The sequence below is a fragment of the Filicampus tigris genome, chromosome 9 (assembly GCF_054856515.1).
Source record: "Filicampus tigris isolate MCC_2025a chromosome 9, RoL_Ftig_1.0, whole genome shotgun sequence".
In the NCBI taxonomy this organism is placed as follows: domain Eukaryota; kingdom Metazoa; phylum Chordata; class Actinopteri; order Syngnathiformes; family Syngnathidae; genus Filicampus; species Filicampus tigris.
Genome location: NC_141225.1, coordinates 24,920,675 through 24,943,178, shown reverse-complemented (window position 1 = coordinate 24,943,178; position 22,504 = coordinate 24,920,675). Strand labels below are relative to the sequence as shown.

At 45.3% G+C, this 22,504-nt stretch overlaps 2 protein-coding genes across 2 annotated transcripts in view; both read right to left on the bottom strand.

Annotated features, from left to right (window-relative positions):
- Window positions 1–8,150, bottom strand: part of LOC147142744 (plasma membrane calcium-transporting ATPase 1-like) — a 68,408-nt gene extending 60,258 nt beyond the window's left edge. The window contains exon 1 of the mRNA XM_086039663.1: window positions 8,057–8,150. The gene's annotated coding sequence lies outside the window, so the exon portion shown is untranslated. The remainder of the gene's footprint in view (window positions 1–8,056) is intronic.
- Window positions 8,151–14,815: 6,665 nt separating this feature from the next.
- On the bottom strand, window positions 14,816–22,497 carry gpr37l1a (G protein-coupled receptor 37 like 1a). The gene is made up of 3 exons (XM_086039854.1): window positions 21,684–22,497; window positions 20,344–20,745; window positions 14,816–19,603 (listed from the first exon to the last, which is right to left on the bottom strand). The coding sequence occupies exons 1-3, from the start codon at window positions 22,260–22,262 to the stop codon at window positions 19,109–19,111; spliced, it is 1,476 nt and encodes a 491-aa protein (XP_085895980.1). The 5' UTR covers window positions 22,263–22,497; the 3' UTR covers window positions 14,816–19,108.
- Window positions 22,498–22,504: the final 7 nt, after the last annotated feature.

Sequence of the window (22,504 nt, the reverse complement as noted above, 5' to 3'; positions counted from 1 at the left end):
CAAACTCTGGCTGGGTTTTGACTTTCTGCACCTGGATTTGCCACGTTTGAGACCTCATCAGACTGTGACGGGAACGTAGCGGCCTGCGCGGTCAGCGCAGGCTGAACCGTAGTGCGTCTTTCCCTCACAACCTGCCATGGACACATGTTAGACGGTGACACACACCGAGCGAAAAAAAAAATGGCCCAAATTGCACTGTAATTGTGCGGATAGCACCGATTTCCTTTCTGATCTGATACCGAGTAAATTTCAAGCTGCTATCGCTGACCCTGATCCAATACCAACATTGAATGCAAATAGAACTAAGAAAAAAAAAAAAAGAAATGAAAAAAGCGGCGTCCTGATCATCAGAGTCATGTTTGCGGAGCTGAAGTTGCTCCACGCGGTTTACGCGCTGCCATTGTGTCAACAGACTGTCAGACTGAGTGACTAGTGAGCAACGTAGCGCTTTGCTGCACTTACACAGGCGGAAGAAAAAATGACTTTCAACTGTTCATGGTTTACATGAGCTCAAATGACGGAAGTATCAACATTTGGATTTGAGAATCGATTTTAGAGCATAAAGATCAAAAGACAGACGCCACAGGGTTTAAACCAGCTCCGCAATTGTTGTCTTTTTTTCTCTGTCGTGGACACTGACTTGTTGTTGCGCTGTTCATATCATGAAAATATGAAATAAAAGTGCTCAGGACAGTCAAGGTGAAGCGCAGAGACAAAATGGCCAGCAGTGGCTTTTAGTAAAGATCTCACGTACGAGGGCTCACATAATCCATTAATTGTAGCAGAGTATTGATTAAAGACACATGAAGTATTTTTTCATTTGAAGTCTCAAGTGATTCTCTAATGTGTCATACTTGAGATACAATATGGACACCTCCAAAGTAGCACATTGATGTTTTTCATGTTCCCCGATGCGGTAAGTTGACATCCTATTTCATGTTTACTTTAATGTCACGTATTTCATGTAGCGTAAAAGTCTCGCTCGTTGATGGACAGGCGTGCCAGGATGCGAGCGTCCGTCCGCGCGTCCGCCTGCCAGCCGTCGTCCGTCCTTCACCTGCCCAGCGCACTGTTGCCACAACACACGGTGTGGCGTGTGTCAATACGGAGTGACAAGGGGATCGTTTAGCGGTACGTTGTCCCATTGCCACGGAAACGAGGCCCGGGGTGGGGTAGAAATGGAAAGGTGTGACTATTTGCTTATGATTAGGAATATTCAAGGAGGATCATTTTCCTGTAAGCTTAAGGATGTGGACAAAATGCTGCAGAAAATTGTGAGGGCACTGTTGACATTGGAAACTCGATCCCTCGCTAATTTGACTGAAAAACATCAATGACAAAATAAATTGTCAGTTCACATTCTTCATCCTTGAAATAACTCACTCACTCACTCACTCACTCACTCACTCACTAACTTCAATGACTTCTTGCTTTACATTTTTCAAACTTGGCAGATGAACTGACTAAATTAAATTCAATAGCTAACTAGCAGCAAAGACATAGCAATCAGAAACTTCTCCAAGTTTTTCATAATTAGCAGAAGAATACATTGAACTAACTAAATGGTTTACAACTAATTAACTAACAGGCTGAAAAGCAAACTAGCCAACTAACTGACTGACTTATTAACTTAGTAACAAATAAACAACCTGACTAAGAAGCAGACTAGCCAACCAACTGATTGACAGACTAATTAACTAACTGACAGACTGACACTAACTAATAGCTGTCACAAAATTCAAGTAACTAGCTAACTAATGGCAATCACAAAATGACGTCTCGCTTCAGTTTTTTGTGCTTGGAAGAAGAAATTACTGACGAACAAAACGCACTAGCTAACTAGCTAACTAACCGGCAGACCGACTGACTAACTGTAACAACTACATGACAGTCTCTTGTTTCATTTTTTTCCATGCATGGCAGGAGAAATTTAAGAACTAACCAACTAACTTACTCATTACAACCACAAAATAAACTTGATATGTAACTAGTGAAGCAGTTCACGAGCGAACTGCTATCACAAAATGACCTAATTACGTCACTAACTTGCAAATTAGTTCAACGGCAATCACATAATCTCTCGCTTTATGTTTTACAAAAGCTCGAAAAATGGCATTTTCAAGCCTTTGTGGGAATGTTGAAGGGCCGATAAATTAAATAACTAGCCGCATATGTACACTATCGAGATCGATAGATAGTCACACAAGTCTGACAAATGTGTGGAAAAGAGGAAAAAGTAAGGTGCGGGCAAAAAAAGGAAAAGCTTTATGTGCACTGCTCCTGACTGATCTTGTTGTCTACGCTGTAATAGGCTCATACATCACTCTTTTACACCTGCAGAGCACACACGCGTGCACACGCACGCACGCACGCGCACGCGCAGCAGCGCTGGCTTCATTGCACAAAAACAACATTTTCAACATTTGAATCGGCTGCAAAAGTTCAACATATGTTGAACATATTCATTTCAAGACAACCGCAATGGGACAATACCAACGCGTGCGTCTTTTCCACTCCTTTCCTGTAGATGGCGGTAAACGTCAAAACGCTGGATTCGGTGGGTCACTGCCCCATTTGGCCCCAATGGACAAACTCGAACCAAACAACTAATTTACAAACTAATTTGTGCTTGGCAGAATGAGTACAAAAACGGGAATAAATGATATAAACAACCAAGTACCCAACTGCGTCCAAAAAATGTAGCATCATTCCCAAACTACAACTAACTACCTAAAGCGTAAAGTAGCTAACACTGATCGCAAAAACACCATTGGCGTTGTTATTTCAAGATTGTAAACTACCGAACTTTGACACAAAATGAAACTAACGAGTGTCAAAAGCGTGAACTAACTGACTTGTGCTTGGCATAAGAACTAAAATTGAAATATGTGATGATATAAATAACTAAATAACGGCGTCACAAAATGAAGCAAACAAGCTAACTAGCATCACTCAGAAAACAAATGAGGAAACTAACATGCATCACAAAATGACTTTGCACAAGGTTTTTTCAAACTTTTAATTAGCAAACTAACTCACTGCAACTATTTAGTGTCATTCAGAAAATAAAACATGCTAACGAGTGAGCTTACTAACATTGATCGATCACAAAATGACCTTGAGATGAAATGAAACTAAATGAAACACTACACCAAAATGAAATGAGCTAACTCACGAGTGAACAAACAAGCATTGATCATAGAAAAGAACTTTTGCCTCTTGTTTCTTTCAAGCTTGTAACTAGCAAAACCAACTATGACACAAAGTGAGACTAACATTCATCACAAATTGAACTTTCGCTTGGCTCGGAACGAGCTAACAAAAAAACCGCCGTCACAAAATGAGTTCTCGCGTCACGCTTTTCATACTTGACGCAAGAAATCTCGAACCAAAGCAAGCAGGTAACCAAGATGACGGCCTACGTGTTTTAGCCGCTTTGTGAGTATGACGCTCGTAAGTGGCAACGGTTGTTGCATCCCGGAGGCATCGTTTGCTGTTTATCAGTGTGTGTGTTTTTCGGTGTGTGTTAATTGTGTATAAGAGCGGAGGCTGCGATTTCAAATCCATCAGACTTATGTAATCAAGTCACTTCCTGGGGTCAGCATCCACCTACACACACGCACACGCACGCGCACGCACAGCCATAAAATGTGTCCATATATGCAGCTGGATGTCGTCTCCATGGCGACCTTCACGCGCAATTGTGATTATTTTTATCAGCAAAGAGCCACAAAGATTGAGCAAAGACGCTAACATGCACCAGACGAGCGTCTCCGGCAGACGGAAGATTTACGTTACACGGAATGAGGATGCGTTGGCGATATTGTGACTTGTGATCCTTGACAGTCGGCTTCTGTTTTAGGTCAAACTGGAGACACAAACAAACATGACAAACCCGATTCAAGACGCGCTGAAAAAACACATTGGTCATATTTGCAAAGATCCAAGTGCACTTGGCAAGCACCGCAAGCATCTTGAACAAAGTTCACCTTTATTGACCGCACAGATTCATTTAACATGCTTAACTGGCACACAAGTGCATACACTATTAAGTTGCTATCGAGTCAATCAATTATCCCTGATCAAAAAGTGACTTTCAGATTTGCATATTTTGTACATTGTAAAAGAAATTGAGACCGGAAATAATTAGCAAACTAGTCGGCTAACTGATCACAAAATGGCCTCGGGCTTCACCTTTTTTTTTGTACCTGGCAGATGAAAGTACATCAACGAATGAACTAGCTAGCCGGCTAGCTAACTAAATGTCAATCACAAAATGACGTTTTTTTTTTTTGCACTCGACAACAAAATGACAAAACTACCCTCGTTACTAACCAACTAAATAACTGATCAACTCACCAAGTGAATAACAGTCACAAAACACAAGCAAGATGACAAAATGAACCAAGGTGCAAACACAAAACGGCCTCTTGGCTAAATGTTTTGGGTTCTTGAAAGAACAAATGATTCGAGCAAGTCGTTAGCGCATTTTATGATGCGATCTATTCCCTTTTTTTTTATTTGTAGTTAATCTCCGAGCCTTTTTGGCACGCTATTGTGATGTTTAAAATCTTCTCTCTATTAAAGGCAACCGTGATATAATTTGAAAAACTGCGTTCTGTGCAGCCTGCGAGGAGAAGACCAAGCGAGGCTTGTGACAGGCCAGTTCAAAGGTCGGGGGGAAATCCATACGGCCCTCGCCGAATATCAATTCAATTCCCGTCCGGGGAGCGTCCTGATGCTGATGGACGGACCCCCGTGGAGGCCGGGGGGGGCGTAGTGGGCCTCCCCGCTGGTTGGAGGCCCCGGCCATCATTAGTGCTGCACGGGCATGATCATCGCAGCACTATTAATAAACCTCCGCATGCTCAAACGTCCTCATCAGGCAATCCATAATCCCAATATTGTTTTGAACCCACTACAAGAATATCAACAAATCATCCATCAAAGGTGTCAGGCAAAATACGCTCACAGCTCCTCAGGCAGAGACATTCTTTGCGGAGGATCAAGAATACGTTCTTGTGAGTGTTATCATATTGTCTGTCGACTTGAGTTGCTCAAATATCTGTTGCCTGAAGATTTAGAACAACATCGCGACCTGCATGCTACGCGTTAGCCTGTCAATGGAGCTTTGCAATATGTGTTAGCATTAAGCTCAGACGACTTTCGGTAAAGCTGCGTGGTTGGTCCCAGCATTGTTTTTATGTTACTCTCCTGCCTTGGTGGAGGTTTGTGCAATAGAGAGTGAGTAACACACACGCACGCACACGCACGCACACAAAGTGTGCCCACGCTTGCACCGCCGAAACACCTGATGGCGTTTTTCACTTCATGTCTGCAACACAACACATCAACACATCACCTGACTCTGCACCAGCGTCCAATCGCGAGCTGCTATTTCGCGTGTATGTGTGTGTGTTTGTGTGCGTGTGCGCGCGCGTGTGTGTGTGGGTGTAGGCGGGCCTTCTCTGGCCTTTTCCCCTCCCCTCCCACGTCCTCCATCTCTGGCGCAGCATTAGCATAAACGCTGCAATGCTGCGCCCCAGCATTCACTTCAAACGCGCGCGCAAACACACACACACACGCACACACACACACCCCAACACACACCCACCCACACACACCATGACACACTCGTATAGCGCACCAGTGGAAGCGATAGCATTTTTGTACACGTCAATGAGATGTTTTCATTTGACATGAAGTCCACACCACAAATGACACACACACGCACACACACACACACACACACACCCACACACACACTTCATGCTGGTGTTTCTCATCATTCTTTCTCGGACGTAAACTTGTGCAACACAAAAGCGCAACAAAGTCGCCATGGTTACACGTGTGAAAACACACTCACTCACACAACACACATGCACACACACACAAAAGGAGGCCCCAAACCATCCACAACAAAGGGAATCCATCTTGTTTGTCTCCACACCTTCCAGCAAATAGCCACATCCCACATGGCTTGAGTAGTTTGTTTCTTTGCCTTTACTTTTTACTGGCGATAAGGTTGCAGCTCATTCTATCCCAATGACGTATTTAAATGTCATTTCACAATGGGTCTGAAAAAGTATGGTACAGAATGAGTTAGAAAAAAAATAAAGGAAAAAGCTTTTTTGTCACATTTGTTCAAATTGCCAAAACAACTTGACATTAGCACTTGCTAATTATGATCTGTGGACAACGACAATTAGCATCGTCAAACGTGCGGCCTGCGGGTATCCAGAAAGTATCAACACGCTTTTTCAACAAAAGTCATTGTTGTTGCTAATTTTGTCCACCAGAGGTCGCATTAACAGCCACTTCAATGTCATTCTGGAATTGGCTGCCACTCCGGATCGGACACCTGATCCTGGTGCACGTGTGAAGGCGAAAAGATGTCAAGTTGGATTTACTACGGTGCATGTAGCGTATGTTTTTAATTCATTTATAATTTTTAGTATTACTATTTATTATTAGAATTATTATTATTATTATTGATATTATTAATTATTATAACTGTTAATTCACGAAAAGACATTCATTCATATTTATCTTAATTTATTAAATATTAGCTTCATGGATTCATTGTAAAGAAGCAAATTAAAAAAATGTACTTTTTTATTTGAATGAAGTTGGTTCATTTGAATTCAATGAATTACAAAAAACGAATTGTACAATTATCATATTATTTAAGATGTTTATTTTTGATTGAATTATTTTTCCTTTATTATTATTTGACCTGAGTGGCCTGCGAGTAGCCACTTGCAAAAGTCCAAAGCCAATGGAGCGTAAAAGTGTGGGCGTGGCCTCATCCCGCGTGAGGTCGGACAAAGCGCGACATTGTGAGTGCACGTCAAGCAAGTCGGTCTCCCGGGCGACCTTGGCCGCTTGGAGCACCTTCCCGGCGGCCGGTCTGATACTTCAACGCTTAGCGACGGGGACAGACAGACAAAGCGTGACCGGACCGGACTCTGTTGTGCTGTCCAATCGTTACGGCGAAGGGAAGCAGCAGGCGGTGCCAAAAATCCACAGAAGGCATCCACAAGTCACATCAAATTTGAGGAAAACAAAATGTAATTTAGAATTAAGAAAATGGAAAATTCAACAGTCTGCATGCACAATGTCAACAAAATCTGTGATGCTTATTTTTTACGCTCTTATTTTGGAGGTTCAGGTTACGTTAAGGTTAGCGCCGGCGCTTTTTACAGAACGAGTACAAGGACTAACTTTTGGGTACTTGCCAAGTAGGCCGGCGCAATTTGAATTTTTATCGTGACCACAATTTTGGCTGCCACGATGAAATGAACCTGACCGTTGGCGATTACATTTCAAATATGGGCTCTGCTGCAAGAACTTTCTGACCCTGACCACAAACTAACATAGTTTAGTTTCCATGAAACTGCAGACAACACAAGCAAGATAACGGGGATATCGGGAGCGGGCTGGCCGGCAAATGGTCTTTTCTTTTTAAATCCCCAAAATTCTTTAAAAAAAAGAAAGAAAAAAAACCACTGATGAACATTCATTTGGTGTTTTCCATGAAAAACAGGGGAGGGGGACGAGGGGGACAAAACCCCTTAAAGTCTCCCCGAAAAACGTTTTTGTTTTTTCGGATAAAAGAAAAAAAAGGTCACTTTTGCAGGTGCTGAATCGCGACACTTTTGGGGATCTGCTGTAATAACATATTTCTCCGCATGCAGTAGCCTTTGGTAAATGTTTACTTGTTGGGTAAATGTCCTCTTTTTCAATGATCACTCATTTCCAAATGACAATCGATTCATTTCAAAGTTGAAAACTCTCCACGTATTGTTCGTTGAAAAGCGGTGCGGTAAAAATACGGAACTTTTCCCTTACATGATGAATAATTATGATGAAGAATTGCGATTCGGCAAAATAAATGCGATGAGCATTTGGGTCATAATGGTACAGCCCGATGCTTGCTAACGCTACCGTCTTGCAATTGTGATAAAAATGTGTTGCAGTAGAATATAAAAGACAACACTTACAGCCATATATTCTCTATCCTCTGCCAAGAACCACTAGTCTCGCTGCAGCTTACCAAGTCAATTGCAAAACTTTTCCTGGTGGGAGGCTCTATGTTGGAACTAAGCTGCCCCCAGGTGGCGCACCGCAAGGACCAGCACGACGTCCATCGAAGCCACGCGAAAGAAAAGACGGAACAAGTCAATCATGCTCACGTCCAACGAGGTGTTTCCCTCGCTCGCCGTGCGCTTCATCGGCACAATCGCCTCGAAGAATCGGCGCAAGCCTTTCACGCGCGGACTGACGCATTCCCAGTGCACGCGCGCACACACCCGGCGCGCGTGGGCCCGGTTCACGTGCGGTGTAAATCATGTAGGCGCCGCAGCGCGGCGTCGGATACGGACGCCATGGCAACAACAGCAAAAGCTGCAAATTGGAGGCTCGGCAAGAAACGCCCACAGTTCAAATCAACTCAAGCGCCGTCCACGTGGGAGAGCGGACAAAGTTTCACTTGGGAGACTTGACCTCTGGACTCTTCTCAGAAAAGTCAACTCATGTGGGAGTGAAAAATCATGCTCCCAATGAGGTCATTTTTTGTTCCGTTAATGGGAAACTCTTTGTCACTCTTTATACCACGGAAGCGGATTGCTGTCACGCCAGGGAAAGAAAGAAAGAAATCGTCATCACACTTTTGGTGAGAACTGTCACATTTGAATGTGAGAAGTTTGGCGTTTCGATGTGAGAAGTTTCCTCTTTTAGCAGGGTCCTCCGCACTTGCAAAAAAAGACATCATGTCGGTTGCCTGAACCGCGCACAAAAACACACATTTGGAGTTGTTTACTATCAGACAACGACAGAAATCCAAGTTGAATCGGAGAGGTGGAAAAAAAAAAAAAATGAAATTCAAGCATTGGAAAAAAAACACAAGGTGAAGTTGCAACAAAAGAATGTTGGCGTAATGCGTGTCGCAGCACCTCGGGATCATTTGACCTTGGTGGAGGTCGACTCTCCGGCCAGCGACATCCTGCTTTGCTAATATTGCTACACGCGCGCACACACGTGCACGTGCGCACACTCGCTCGTTGCCTTGAATCATAATGAGCGCCCTGTTGTGTCTGTGAGCCTCTGTTGCATTTGCCACGACGCCTGACCTTTTCCTCAAAGGCGCTCGGAAATGTGTTTTGGGTTCGCGTACGCTTGAAAGGTCAAAAGTTCAAATTCCCAAGTAGATACTTATGGTCTCCCTTTTGGCCCGGTTGTCTCTGGCGTCGTCGGGGGTAACGCCCGACCGATACTCGGGGAGGCAGGTGCCGATTCCGATATTTGGAAGAAAACAATTTCGATTGGTTGATTCATTGAAAAATGAGATCATGAATAAAATAACTTCCTTTTTGGTCCTTTAACGCTTACCCAACAAAAAGATTGGATTAGAGGCAGAACATTTGACGGGTTGAGGCGACTTTGTATTTGTTGAGCTTGACAAAAGAGAGAAAGTTTCAAGTAGAAAACATCCACATCGTCAAAATACAAATCGCAGAATATCCAAAGCCAAAGTTCAAATGAAATATCCAACAAAAACTTCAAAAAAAAACATTCTACAATTTGTAACTATTTTGTTCCGCCTCCCATTTATTTTGTGTGTAATTCCACTTTTGACCACCAGATCAGAAATTAGAAATAGGAACAAAAACAAGAAGTACTTCAGCAGCTTTTCCCCCCAGCTTTTCTGATGAACGTGATTGAATGTGGAATCCTCTTCAATCCTGCTTTTTGCGCCTACAGAAATCCTTCATTTGAGAACGGACTTCTTTGGCCATCATGATGTATGTGGTAAAGTTGGTACTTTGGAAAAAAAAAAAAAATCAGAATTTGTTGTCAACGCACAGAGGGATTGGTGCACTGCAACACAGTTTGGACATTTTTTTTTTTTTTTTGTCTTATCCATTGCGCTTGCTCTCTCGCAATATATGAAATGTTTTTGAATGCATCGTTGTTGTACGACATTAAAACTGACCTTCCAAAAGTAAGTGCCACAAATGCTATAGAAACATGCGGAGAGATTACGTATTTGAATCGTGTCTTTCTATATTGTTCTAACGGGGGATTACTTGTGATCCAATACTCCGAAACATCCTCAAATGTCAGCGTGACTGACTTGTTGGCCTTGGGTGAGCTTTGCGATGTTGCCGCGCATGCACAAACGCCCACCAGGCATCCACACACATCATCTCATTGACACAAAGTTGGGAGTCAGCAAGACTCAATAGCGCCCTCAGCAGGAGAACGCCCATCACGACAAGCTTGACATGATGCAGCAGGATGTTTCCCACAAAACACTCACGTGTTCACTCAAAGATTCACATGTTCGGAAACAATATATATACGATAACAACTTTTGCTTTCAAACTATTTTAAGAAATATGACTTCCGGCAGGAGCTAATATTACTTTTTAATCTTGAAAATTCCTAAAAAAAAATTAGGAATTAATTAAAAAAAAAAAAGATTTTCTCCAGAAATATGACTTCAGAATGTTCCTTTTTTTTCTAAATAATCATCATCATCATAATTTAGTTTTGCTGGAAGGCGACTTTGGCGACATTGTCGGGGGAAGAGCACCTGACAGACGGGCGTGCGGGCGATCACCTGAGGGGCTTCATTAGCGCCCTCGAAGGGGCCCTCGAAGGGGCCCGCGTGCGTGCGCGCGCGCGCTCGCTCGCTCATTCATAATTCAACGAGCACGCTCATCAATTATGGACGAGCAGCTCACAATCTGTTGCAGGCCAAAGAAGCCACGACTGGAAGCTTAGCACATTTGTTGTTGCGCTTCAAAAGTTGGACTCATCTTTTCTTGAGAATTTCAACTTGGCTTGAAAACCCAACTTTTCTTCTCATACGATTGCAACTTTAAGACTCCAAAAACGGACAACTTTATTCATGGGGGTTGTCGATTAGACTTGGGGTGTCCAACTGTGGTCCTCGAGGGCCGCCATCCGGCCGGCATGTTTTGGACGTCTCCCTCCTCCAACACACCTGATTCAGATGATCAGCTCATCCGCATTTGAATCAGTAGCGCCACACGTGGGCGCCCCGCTATTAGAGCACTATTCTGACATCATGATGAGGTTTTAGCTCCCAAAAATGTGACTTCGCACTCGTATGATGGATCTTTTCCCTGGGAAAGAAAAAATTACTTTTCATCGAAACAAAAAATAATACGTAGCAAAAACGACTGTTGTTGCAGTATAACAACTATTTGAAATGCATGACTTAAGATGGTAACTTTTTTAAATATGCATTTTTTGCTACACAACCAACTACATTTTATTTGAAAAAATATGATTCTTGAAAGTTCACGTTTTTCTTGAATAACGCAACATTTTACTTTGGAAAATATGACTTCTTGTCATTTTCGACATTTTAGCTGGAAAAATGCAACTTCTTACAAGAGTTGAACTTTCCTCCACGTAATGTTACTTTTTCTCTGCAAAAATAGGACTTTGTTTTTCATAAGGTTTTTACTTGGAAAAGCAACAAAAAACACTGAGTTGCAAAGACTTTTACTTACTTTTACTTTTTAGTAAAAGTAAGATTCCAAACATGTTCCCCCCAAAATATTAATGCATTAATGTATTCAAAATCTTCACAAAAAAAAATCTGGAAAAAAGTAACACTTGTAAAAATCATTTAATTTATTAAGTCTTCTTTCTCCTTGAAAAATGTTCCTTTTTTTCCCAATAGTTACAACGTTTTCCCCCCAAATAAAATACAACATAATTCTACGTAAGATTTCCTTTTTTTTTTTTTTTTTAATGGCACAATTGTGAGTCTTTTCCCAGCTGTGCACATTTGTGAGTTCTGATAAAACTGCTCCCTTCCTCTCAGTCTTGCTTGCCTTTCACGTCTTCCTTTGGGCCGCAATTCCGCGGTCGACAGAATGTCGGCGCGAGCGCGCAACGCGTGCGTCCACAAGATGAGCGGCGAGCTTTTCCGAATGGGCGCGCGTGTGTGATGAGTTGCTCCCAGTGTGCTCGTTGAGCGGCGCCCGCAATGAAATGCTGACTGGCAGCCATAACTCTGCAAGGGCGTTTGATTGCTGCCTTCCCCCAAGCCATCACGCAGGCACGCAGGCACGCATCTCTCCTCCGTCCTTTCTTCTCCCTTTCACCGCCTCGTATCTTGGCCAACGCGGCGTTAGCGTGAGGACAGATCACATCACAAGTCATTGAAGCTGAAAGCGGCCGGCTCGAACGGGGCCCTCGCATCTCCTTTTGCATGGCCAACAATGCTCGTGAAAAACTTCCGCGCCGTGCGCCGGACACATGAAATGGCCGCTTCAAACCGAAATGGCCGACTTCCTGTTGAATTTTGGGCACTGGTCCCGAGACTTTTTGGCGCCATGCTATGCCATGACATGTCCTCCAAATTTCATGTCAGCGGAAGAAACTGACATCAGGGGCTGTTTTATTTTCGACATTTCACTCCGGGGTGTCCACTTCCGACCAACATGGCCGACTTCCTGTCAAATTTTGGTCCTGTAAAGGTTTTTCTTGCGGCGCCGCCGCCACGATCCGCGCGTGCACCGAATTGGGCGTCCTTTGGCACAACTGTCTGATTTGTATTTCTTTGACCTCTGGCGATCCTCAATGATTGGCGGGCGGCCGTGACGGCGACGCGCTCGCAGGGGAGCATCAATTGCTGGGCGGCTCCGTCACCCTCTTAGGATGCATAAAGGCCGCTCCCGCCGCACTTGAGTACATCAAGCATCCGGTGAAACGAGGCCTCGCGGACATTGCCGGCCGGCACTGCGAGGCTCGCAGGGGGAGGGAGACGAGGAAGATGAAGAGTTGCCAGCCAGCCAGCCAGCCATCTTGGTCTTTGCGAGAGCGTAAAATGGGAGTCAAGCGATCAGCCAGCAGGTTGCAAGGAGCCCAAAGAAAAAGGATGGATGGATGAATGGATGAATTGTCTGGAACACTGTCTGGAACACTTTCTCCTCGTCGTGAACACTTTCTCCTCTATAAACGTCCTTGTGTGATGTTTTTTAATTGGCCTCTGAGATGAAAAAAACTCATCCATAATGGATGCGAACATGCTTTTGTTGACAAGGCGCATAAAAGAATAAGCCAGTGAAAACATCATGACATCACATTGCGTCGGCACGAGATCCTCGTCGCCGCCGCCGCCGACCAAGAAGGTGACGTCAGTAATGGAGACGTCCTGGAAGAGTTTGCTCTTCGGTGCATACATATTTCAATGGCCTGCGGGCTCTTCCTGCACTCCGCGCGCAACATACATGTTTAGGCACACGCGTGCACAGTCAAGGAGGCTCATGCAAGAAAGAGCGCATCTCCTTCACGTGCGTCCCGTGGACACATCCGCACGCAGGCCAAACGGTTTCGGACTCCGGGCGGTGCTACCATGCGCGCGCGCACGCAAGCCAGGATGGGAAAAAAAAAAAAAAACGAGGCATGAGAAAATGAATGGATCCTTGGGGGGGGGGAAAAATGGATGCATGGATTCATGGACGGATGCATCCGAGTGGTTGGTTGGTTGGTTGGTTGGTTGGCTGAATGAACACATAAATGCGTGACGTGCAGATGGATGGAGGATGGGTGTTGATGACTGCAGGCGGGACCAACGTGTGACTTATCGGATGGATGAATGCAAAGGCCGTGGATGGATGAAAAGGGACGCTGGGTGGAAAATGACGAGGGATGAATGGATGAAGGAGCGAGCAGCTGAGGCGGCAAAACATTTGTTGTCGTTTGGCTTGGAAATTTGGACTAGCTTGGGAAAAAAAAAGCATTTGCGCAATGCATGTTGCAGTTTTCAGTGTGTATTAGTGTTGTGAAAGTGTTTGTGTATGTGTAAGCTCCTTCCATCTCTTAAAGTATATTTAAAAAAAAAAAAAAATCGAAACTGAAAAGAGTCTATGACATTTCGACGTTTGCGGAGGACTCCACATTGCCGATATCTTGTCGTGTATCACTTTTGGCTCTGCTTCTACAACTCCAGTACACACACACACGCACGCACGCACGCAAGCAAGCAAAAGGTCGCCATATGCGGGTATAAAATGTGTGTGTGTTCTTTGTCATAAACAAAGCCAAATTGCTCCACTGGCTCTCAGTCTAAATATGGACGTCGTGACCCGGACACTGTTTGGAAGCTGGTGGGCCTCCTCTAGTCAAAACACACACACACACACACACATCACACTGTTTATGGGAGCGTCAACTAGAAAGTTGGGAGCATGCAGTCAAACTTTGGGGGAGTGCAGATGAAGACCAAAAGGAAAGTTGAGAATGTCTAACAAGAGGCAAACCGTTCATTGGTGGACTTCATAAGTTTTACGCCATGCAGATGCCTTTTGAAGACTAAATCACTTTTCACGTGTGTCTTTGATGTTCACACAAACACATTTCTTGATGACTGTAAATAGTTTTGAGTCGTCTGACAACAGGAGCGTTGGACTCCTTGACAATGGAATTGTCTTTGCCGTTTACGCAAAAACGCCCACAAACCAAATTGTCTTTGTGACTAAAAATTCGAGTTTCAAGGAAGCATGCACTGAAAAAAGGTTTTGTTCTATGTATTCAATTTCATTTAGTCAAGCGACCGCACTAAAGAAAAATCAATTGAATCCAGATGCATTTTTGAAGTAGGTCTACGCAACAGGTCTTATTCATACACTGAATTGTCGTTGACGAAACTGTTTTTAGGCAAGGCACTTTTATTTCTATAGGCAACTCACACATGCACGCAAAGACAACGCAGACATTTACAACAGTTGGCAACATTCAAAAGCAGAGCAAACAAAAGTAGCTTGAAGAAATGACCAGAATTTAAACACATTCATTGAAAACATTTCAAAGTAAACAAATAAAGGTGGCTTTTTAGAACTTGTTTAGCAAAACTGGTGCCATGGATAACTGGAAATCGCCTTGAATTTTTATCACACGTTACTCGCCTCAAGGACTCATTTTTATTGAAAGTTTACCAAAGTGTGCGTTGAATGAGTTGACAACTAAATCGTCTTTGACGTCTACAAATTCACCCACACGCTACATTTGTCATGCAATGACTCGAATTCCGGGCTTTTACGAAAAGACAAATGTTAGGCTTGCTGCTGATTACAAAGACGCAAACATTAAAAAGATACATCACTGTGTATCAGATTGATTAAATCATCTGTGACAGATTGGCCGAAATGTGTATTAAGTTTGTTGTTGACTGCGCTCAAGTGGCGACTTCCTGCCTCGTTCTTGCGCAAAGCAACGCTGCCCTCTGCTGGTACAAAAATGCACTGCAAATATCTGCAAACCTGCCTCCGAGCCTCGAAGGGACGCCGCCGACTTGCGAACTAAACGGACGCCGAGTTGACCAACTCAGACAGCAGCAGACGCTCAAATGAAGGGAAGGGGCTCGCCGCGTGTTGTTGCATTTTCCCCATGGCTCACATGTTCATATTTTCATCAAGCATTTGTTTGTACTACATGTAAAAGTATATTTACAAATCGGCTGTTTTTTATTTGAATGATTTTGCAAGTGACCCCGAACCGCCCCCGCTCTCCCATAGACCAAAAAAAAAAAGTGAGTTGGACTTACTTTTCGACTTGACTTTGTCACCACGGATCCGCTCTGTAACCTTCAAGTGTTTGAAAATTCAAAATACTTGTTGCAAACGTCAAAGAGTCTTGTCATCAATCCGACCAAAGTTTTCCGTCCAAACGTTTCCTCCTTACAAGCGCACCTGCGCCAATCAAGGCCGCAGCAGAGCACCCGCATGCTGCATGGCCTTCATTTCACTTTCACAGACTTCCACTTAACTACATCCATAAGTTGACTTTTGCCGATTTCATTGAACTTGATCATACTGTCAAAGACTCACTATTCATTTGATTTGCCTTGACTTAAAATGTACTCTTGCAGATGTATTATTTATGTGAGGGAATGGCTTTTCAAAGATTCTATTTCCGTAAAAAATGAAAGATGAAATTATGAACCGCGTCAACAGGTATTAAAGCCTCTTCACGCCGAAGCTAACCACAACGGACGCGACAGTCTTCTTCTTCTCTTCTTATTTCGTAATGTTGTTGAGTTGTCGGCAGATTTTGCTCGCCGCCGTCGGCGGTGGACAGAAAGTGCGCTGGCTGGGCTGCTCAACATGACGTCAGCCGTTTACTGAAAGACAACATTCCCGTCCCGTCATTGCCAAGCTCCCGGACGGCTTTTTGCTGGTCCCCGAGCAAGCGGAACTTGCGCCGCACACAAGAAGAAAGTGCAACAATTCCGCCTCGCGTGGAAGCATCCGGAAGGTCTCGGTCCAAACCGTCCCTGGTTTCAAACGTCTTTGTGAGACTGACACTGTTCCACAATTCAAAAACACGCGACAGAAACTGGGCAGGGACACGTTTCCACAGTCTTCCGCTGATGTTAGCTAAAACACCAAATTGTCAACAAGTCCAAAGTTAGCTTCGTCAAAGGCTCTTTTTTCTTTTTTTTTGCCGACTCAATTTTCATGAATTTTTCTGGAGACAGGACCCCTTGAAGACTCCAATCGACTTTTATGTTTCGTAAACACAACCGATATGTTTCAAGACTAAATTGACTTTAGTGTATACAAAAATCGCCTTTTTTCAAGAATCTAAATCCACATTGATTTGTACAAAACCAACCTTAAATTCGTCGGTGTCTGTGATCATTTGTAAAACAAATACGCGAGGTTCATTGAAGATGCAAATTGTTTTTTCGAAAAAGGACATCCTTCATGTTGCCATTTGCCTTTTTTCAAAACCACGTACGGTACGTTCGGCGATGACTCTAAATGGTCTTCAATATTTCATCAAGCGTTGGACTCATTGAAGATGATAAACGTTCAATTTTTCAGGTAACTCTACATCGCGTTTGATTTTTTACATTTAATCGAAGATGACATCATGCACAAAAAGGCAAAAACTTTTTTGCTGGCTTTCACTGTGAACAGAATCAATGACCAAAGATGCTTCATCATTTCCTCATTTGGTTGTAAATAAAAGTGAGCAGGCGACGACTAACGACCTCATCGGCGGCGGTGAATTTGAGGCCATAGATTGCCAACTTTGTTCTGGTGGTCGTCATGGCGACCCACAAAGCAGTTTGGCTTTGGGCTTATCTCGGGTCTTTCTTCTTTCTCTCTTGTGTGCGGCGAGCAAGACGACGGCGGTGGGAGGCGGTGGGCGTCGCGTCGCTTAGCGACGCCAATGGCCGCCGCGGATTGATATGCGGCTTTGTTCCAGCCTCGCTGTCGGGCGGCCAGAGAGAACGCCCGAACAAAAGCGCTCTTCTTATGGAGGCCTCACCCCCATCCTCCTCCGGTTTTTTTCTCCTTCTTCTTCATCTCTTTGCATGTGAGAGGAAAGAGTTGAGCTCAAAAGAGACTCGGGGCGTCACAGGGGAACTCGGGCCTCCAGGCAATCCCCCAAAAATGAAGACATTCTGTTTTTGTTTGGAGAGGGGCTCTTTTCATGGCCTTATTTCATTTGTTGTTACTCATCTCGGGTGGAAATTGGCTCAACGGGGCCACCAAGAGGTTTTGGAACATTAAGCTAGTTTGACTTGGCGACATGAAATTTGGTCGGCGTGGCTAGCATGAGGAGAGCCACAAAAAAGTCTCAAGAGGCCACGGCCTAAAACAGACAGGAAGTCAGCCATTTTAGTTTGAAGAGGTCATTTTGCCAAGAACGCTCTTGAAATGACTTTGTTTCTTCATCGTCATCATTTTGAAAAGTCAGCCCTGTCGGCTTGGCTGTCGTGAGTAGAGCCACCGAAAATGTCCCGGGAAGACACAAGAAACGTGACATTTTGGTTCCAAAGAAAGCCTGTTGGCCATTTTTCTCGGCTACTTTGAAAATCGGTCCACAAAGCCAGTTGGGCATTGCAACGTCAAATTGGCTTGGCTGGTCCGGCATGAACAGAACCACCAAAAAGTCTCAAGAAGACGTGCCTGACGAGACACATGCAGGAAGTCAGCCATGATGCTCAGGAGAGCGTCGACGCTCATTCGGAAACCTTCCGAAAGGAACTCCTCCTACACATGACCTTTTATTTATTTGTCAAGCAACGGAATGGGCGTGTCTCCCATATAGTGGATTTTGCTCCTTGTTCATTTCTCTTCTTTTATGCTCATAAAAAAGGAGAATAACGTTGCGTCTGTGCTGTGGTGAATTCCTGTCTGCTCTCCGTGGCAACGTTGCCCAATTTGTGTGCTCAAAGCAAAAGGCCCACGCGGCTTTCTTTCTTTCTTTTTTTTTTTGTGTGACGCTTCCATCATTGAACAAAAACAAAACAGCAGCGTGAACAATTTCCTGCTTGAAGATGAGAAAAGAAATGATGGACGAGCAAAAAAAAAAAAAAAAAAAAGTCCAAACCTAAGTTTACTCAAAGTGGCAAAATGAAAGAAACAGATTTTGCCTAGTGTGCCGTCGCTGAAAACGTTGACGAGTTCGACATCACCGATGAAGATTAGGAAAGATTTCTGATGCTCATCGTTACGCATTAGAGCAACTTCAAACATTTCAACATTTCAAACCCTAACTTGACACCCTAATCCTACGTTGAGAAAGTCATTTGAAGGTCTTCTCGTGGTTTGAAACTCTGACTATCATTTGAAACCACAATCATGTCTACAATGAGCCTGTCTTAAAAACCTCATTTGAATTCTGAACTCTTGTTTGAAACCCTAATCCTATCTTGAAACCTTAATTAGAAATTCTACTTCTTGTTTGAAAACGATAATATGAAACCCAAATAACATCTAGAAACCCGAACCCTGTCTTGAAAACTTAACTTGAACTCTTAAGCCTTGATTGAAACCTTAATTTGGAACCCGAACCTTGCCTTGAACGAATTTAAAACCCCAATTTTCAACCCTAATCCTGGTTTTAAAGTCTTAAAACACGAATTGAAACCCTCTGGCCTTGAAACTCAAATATAAGAACCAAATTTCAAACCTTAGCCCTCCTTTGAAACCCTAATCTTATCTTGCCAACCCTAAGCGTGTCCTGAAACCCTACTTTGAAAGCCTAAGCGCCGGGTTCCGTGTCAAAGGTCACCCGAGTGAGAAACCTCAGCTCAGCTCAGCTCAGCTCAGCAGGGCGTTCCAATGGCTTGCGACGCATCGTCGGGCGTCAAGGACGTCGGGGAGGGCGAGGAGAGCGCGGAGGTGGCGGTGGAGGCGGACGAGGACGCGTCGGGTAGGCACTCGTCGCAGCAACAGCAGCAGCAGTCCAGGAAGGCCTGGCCCAGCGAGCGGCACAAGCACAGCAGCAGCACGGGCGTGGCGGCGCAGCGGGCGAACAGGAAGAAGTGTCCCGCCAGATCCGCCGCCGCCGCCACCGCCGCCGGCGCCGCCACGTACGCCAGCGTGATGCTGCACGCGCTGTCGGGTGTGTTGCAGGCCACGTACAAGGCGGTCAGCCACATCACGGTGGAGCGAAGCCGGGGCTCGCGGGCGCGGTGGTGATGGTGGTGATGAGGACGACGATGCCGCTGCCGCTTCTCCATTGCCGATGAAGATACGCAAGAGGAGGCGAAGGAGGAAGAGCGCCTGCTCGCCGCTTTGACGGGTTGGTGCGCTGACACCTGCAGATAGAAACAGCGGTATTGTAGTTCGGCTGAAATGTAGTACACTGACGTTAATGTCGCCCGCTGGAGAGTTGTTGTCATCAAAATGTGTTGACGTCATACCCGTCTAGTCAGCAGGTCATCGTTGTTGCATAAAGGGACCTGTTAATGTCACACACCGTGTGTACGTAATACGCATACTGTTACATTCAGTGAATGAATAGGTTATTGCTGTCATACCCATCTAGTCACTAGGTCGTCATATGTAGAAAGTCAAGGAAGTATTTATGTCACTGTATACAGTAACACAGCTTGTTGACAGCATACCCATCTAGTTGCCACGTTGTCATACGTATAAAGTAACGTGTTAAAATCACACGCAGTGTAGTTGCTATACTGCAGTAAATGAACGCAAGCTTGTAGGTTCCATACCCTTCTAATAACCAGTTGTAGTGTATAACAGAAGTGTTAAAAGTCACACACGGTGGAGACTTTACATGTAGTAAACAAATTGAAGGTTGTTGTTTACCCATCTAGTAACCAGGTTGTTGGATGTAAAAAAGGAAGTTGTTGCTGCCATTCCCGTCTAGTAAACCGGTTGCTGGGTGTATAAAGGAAGCAATAAACGTCACACACGTACAGTGGAAGAATCGAGGTTTGTTGCCGTCTAGTCAGCAGGTCGCCACACGTATGAGGGAGGCGCTAATGTCACGTGCACACACGTTGTTACATGATTGATTCGATCGTTGGCATCATACCCGTTGAGTCACCAAGTCGCAGGCCAGCGTGAAGAGCAGCGGCAGGCAGACATAGCATCCGAACAGCCACCAGCTTCGGGCCTCGTGATAGGTCAGCATCAGCGAGTAGACGCCGTCGGGCAGCTCCGCCGACGGCTCGCGCACGCACACGTCCACCGCCGGCGACGAGGCCCCGGGTCCGACGGCTTCCCGCCACCCGACGGCTTCCCGCCGCAGCTGCCACAGCAGCAGCTCGGGGGCGGCCAGCACAAGCGAGCCCAGCCAGACCACAGCCATCTTGGACAGGATGGAGTGGCAGGGCTCCACCCTGGGGGAGGGCCCGGGGGCGGGGCTTGTGGCGGCGTGGAAGCGGTCGATGCTCAGAGCGCAAAGGCTGAACGTGGCCACGCCCAGAGATGTCACCTGACGTGAGGCATTCAAAATCACAAACTTATTTCCACACTTAACACCCTAACCCCTTGTTTGACACCCAATTCCTGTCTTAAAGTGCTCTCCTGAAACTCTAATTCCAAACTTTAAACGGTAACCCTCGCTTGACCCGCTATCCCTCATGGCTTGAAATTGAAACTTTACTTTCAAACTCTAGCCTTGTAGTCAAACACTAATTTGAAATTCCTAACTGGGTCTCGAAACCCAAATTCAGAACCCCAACTAAGGCTTGTGCCCTTTGAGAGCCTAACCTGTCTTGAAACCATAATTCTGTCTTGAAATGCTTATTTGACTGACACCTACGCAAATCGTGTCTTTTTAAGCTCCATTTGAAACCCTAACTCACTTTATCTTGAAGCCCTACCACAGGCTTGGGAGGCAGACGTTGTCCTTTTTATACGTGTGCTTGTGTGTGAAGAGGCACCAGACGAGAGCAGACGCCGATTATCCCTGTTGTCCTCGTCCCCGCTATTAAGGCGCAAAGTTAAGATCATTAATGGGGACGTCTGATTAGTCTCATTAGCATGACAAAGGCTCTCAGGCTCATTAACCGGATTCGAGCCTTTCACAAGAAGAGAAGGAGGAAAACTGCTAAACCCACAAAAGCCTTTTGGAGCCAAGGCGAAAATGTCAACTCGCTGAGGCACGGGGACACTCTTCCTCCTCCCCCTCCTCCTCCTCCTTCCATTCGTTCACAGACACTAAAGACCACAAGCCCCACATATTTGCGGTTCGCCACCTGCGGATCCACCGATCATAGATTTTTTTCAATATTAAAAAAAAAAAAAAAAGTCCAAATCTTACAAGAATAAAGGCATCACTTTCCAAGAGTCTTTTTTTTTTTTACCCAAAAGTTTGCACCTTTTATTCGAGTAGAGAGTTATGGTGATGACAAAGCACATAATGCTGACCTCCAGGTAGGGCACCAGGCGGCAGGACGCTCCGCCGAGCAGGCGCCTGAAGGTCAGCTCGTGGAAGACGACCACCGGCAGGCAGAAAAACAGCACCAGGAAGTCCAGCAGGGCCAAGCCGGCCAGGATGCAGTTCCAGGCGCTCTGCAGGTACGCGTTGTGCCACACGGTGCACATGAGCGCCAGGTTGCCCACCATGCCCACCGAGAAGAGGGACAGGGCCAGCAGCATCAGCGCGTAAGCCCAGTACGAGCCGTCGCTCACGGGGAAGAGCAGCGGCGGCGGCCCGGCCGACGAATGCGAGTTCGCCGCCAGCGCGCTGGTGCTGCTGACCCGCGGGGTCGTGAAGTACCCGCTCGGGTCTTCTCGTCTCCGGGGAGCCTCGTCTCGACTCGCTCGGGGGACCTGCGCCGCGGCATCCTCGAGGTGCGTCTCCCCGGGGGAAGGCGGCGGAGGGAGGCGGACGCGGCTCCGGAGCTCCGCCGACCCGACCAAAAGAAGCAAAAGAAAGACAAGCGCGCTCATGGCGGACGAGAAACACACAACTTCGCGTTTATGACATACGCTATACGCACTCATAAAAAGAGGAACGTTTTCTCATTCAACGTCCATAAATGTGACGACCTGCCCGGTAGCGGGTGCCGTTGCAAAAAGTTACGGGCGGGCCAGTAAAGAAGCGCATTTAACTTACTATGAAAGACTACAGCTCTTCCGGTCACACCTTTCAAAATAAGAGTACCCAACAAGAAAACGGAAGTAGTCTGTATTTTAGAGAGATAACACACTGGGTTATTGCTAGTGCGTAATCTCCTTGATAGTAC